The sequence below is a fragment of the Triticum dicoccoides genome, chromosome 7B, assembly GCF_002162155.2.
Source record: "Triticum dicoccoides isolate Atlit2015 ecotype Zavitan chromosome 7B, WEW_v2.0, whole genome shotgun sequence".
NCBI lineage: Eukaryota > Viridiplantae > Streptophyta > Magnoliopsida > Poales > Poaceae > Triticum > Triticum dicoccoides.
This window is the reverse complement of record NC_041393.1, coordinates 127,795,753-127,798,357: the sequence shown is the minus strand read 5'-3', so window position 1 is coordinate 127,798,357 and position 2,605 is coordinate 127,795,753. Positions and strand designations below refer to the sequence as shown.

At 60.0% G+C, this 2,605-nt stretch overlaps 1 protein-coding gene across 1 annotated transcript; it reads right to left on the bottom strand.

Moving 5' to 3' along the window:
* Positions 1 to 593: 593 nt before the first annotated feature.
* On the bottom strand, positions 594 to 2,374 carry LOC119336186 (UDP-glucose:2-hydroxyflavanone C-glucosyltransferase-like). Its single transcript, XM_037608198.1, has one exon. The coding sequence runs from the start codon at positions 2,352 to 2,354 to the stop codon at positions 927 to 929; it is 1,428 nt and encodes a 475-aa protein (XP_037464095.1). The 5' UTR covers positions 2,355 to 2,374; the 3' UTR covers positions 594 to 926.
* Positions 2,375 to 2,605: the final 231 nt, after the last annotated feature.

Sequence of the window (2,605 nt, the reverse complement as noted above, 5' to 3'; positions counted from 1 at the left end):
TTTTATACAGGACAACCACCTCGTATGCATGGCCGCCCTGCCCGGCCACACCACCATCGCCGTCCGTGCTGCCGCCGCTGTCGTCCTCATCATCCGTCCAGTGACGGTAGGGCGACGGTCCACCGCGGCAACCTTGTCCAGCTGCCGTTTGCCGCTCGCGGAGGAATTGCTCTGGGCCGGCATGAATGCAACGCGGGAAGCGGCGCGTGCGTTAGATAGAAAACACGGAACATAGTTTTTTTGGATGGGTGAGTGTAGTCAGAAGCGGGCGTGGCAGCGGTCCGGACACCTACAGAGACCGCCTCAATTTGTCTCAGGTTTGCAGAAAAAACTGTCCAAACCGATCGGCGGACCGATACAGCTCACGACCCCATGGTCCGGACGGATACGGCCGGTTTGGTTTCGGCGTTGGATATGCCCCTAACAAAATTGGCTGGCCAAAAAATAATCTAAAGACTCCTGGACTCTTTCCCTTTTTTGGCCAAAACAGCAAAATTATTAGAGTGGTGGTGCGTTCTATGACATTTGACATACCACAAAACCCATCCACTGATACATAGCGCTATATGGTCCGTGAAGCTCGGCAATGCTACACGTACGGTTACAGGAGTTTTACAGGCTGGGCTAAGGTAGGATGTGTTGATTGGCGACTAAGATGAAGCGGGCCTCATTCTGAAAATCAGGGGGAGAGATTAATGAGGAGAGAGGTCAGTGCGTTAAACCTTGTAAAAAAATCTTTGTAAGTCTAGCATTTTTGCGTGAAGCTTCTACACTTACGTACCACTCGAGACGTGATCTTTAGTCAACTGCTAGCAGACCTAGCAGAGAAGCAATAATGCTAAACATACAAAAAGTGACTCCACGATCCAGGAGAAGGCATCCATCCAACCTGATACCGGTGCTTTAGAAAGTGGTCGCTAAAACAGTCAGCTGAGCATGGCGAGGAACTCGTGCATGCTCCGGTAGCTGGAGCCGCCTGGGGCGACGGCCTTGGTCGCCTCCTCGCGCATCTTGGCCGCGCTTGCCGAAACCGCCTCATCGCCCATCACCTCCTTCACCTTCTCCCCTATCTCCGCCCCGCTCACCACCGAGCCCTCCTCCTCCTCCTCCTCCTGCCAGCTCCAGTGCTCCATCCACGCCCCGAAACCGCCGCTTCGTATCACCGTCGCGATTATCTTGTGGTCGCCCAACGTCGGCCATGCCAGCATCGGCACGCCGTACGCGGCCGCCTCCGTCACCGACCCCCATCCGGCGTGGCTCAGGAACAGCCCCACGGCCGGGTGCTTCAGGACCGCCTCCTGGTCCACCCACTCCTTGGTCACGAGGCCCCGCCCCTGCACGCGCCCCAGGAACCCGTCGCCCAGCACGTCCCTCAGCTCCGCCGTGTCCTCCCGGTCCAGTATCGTGGTCTTCACCACCCACAGGAACCGGCAGCCGCTCGCCTCCAGCCCGGCGCTGATCTCGCGGATCTGTTTCAGCGCGGCGGCGTTACAGTTGCCGAAGGCGACGTAGACCACCGATCGTGCTGGCTGCTCCCCGAGCCAGGCAATAGGCGAGTCCGCCTTATCGCTTCTCGCTGCGGTCGGCGTCGACTTGAGCGGGCCGACGGCGAACACTGGAGGGAATCCGGGAACTACCTTGCCGCCCCGCAGGGCAGTGAGTGCCTCTGGCTCCAAGGCATCGAACGTGTTGATGAGGATGCCGTCTGCTTTGGCGATCTCGCGGCCGTTGACGATGAACTGCTTGGTGAAGAGGCCGTCGGGGTTGCGCAGCACACGCGGGCAGTAGTCTAACGGGAGGTGTCGAACGCCCGGAACGTCGACGTCGCCGACGAGGTGGTCTGCGTTGGCGCCGTCAAGGTAGACGGGGAAGTAGGCAAGGAATGCCAGCACGGTTGCGCCGGACGTGAAGAGGACGTGGCATGGGAGCTTCAGCTCGTTCTTAGCTACGGGGATGACCTCGGAAGCCAAGGTGACGTCCGTGATGATGGCCGACGCGCGCGGCGCGGCGCTGGCGATGAGCGGGCCGAGGAGATGGGCCGACCGGCGCAGGGACTCCCACCGTAGGAAGAAGGGCTCGGTGTCCGCAAAGGCGGAGGCGTCGAACGGTAGGAGGTTGAAGTCGATCCGCCGGATGGCGGGGAAGGCAGCGAAGAGGCCGGCGAAGTGCTCGGCCTCGGCCTCCGAGACCGTCGGGAGGGCGGTCACGACGGAGATGTCCACGCCCATGTCTGCGATGGCGGTGATGAAGCGGGTGAAAGGGAGGAGGTGGCCCATGCCTGCGCTCGGGACGAAGACCAAATGCGGTGCGCTGCTGCCCTGGTGGCCGGAGCTCGGCATCGCCGCGGGAGACATTGGCAAGAGTAGTCGGGTTTGTGACTGCGAGGAGTGTGCACTGGCGAGCGTCTCGTCTCGAGTGGGGCAAAGCAATTAGCGGCCAGTTCTATTTATAGCCGATACAGTAGCATTGGATACCATTGTCCCGGCGAGTATGGACTCCTATGGAGAAGCTGCATGGGCGAACGCTACGAACGCTTACATGGTCGGCACGTGCATCGGCCTGCTTTGCATGTGAGACACCTGAGTACCCGTAAGTGGAAAATCTA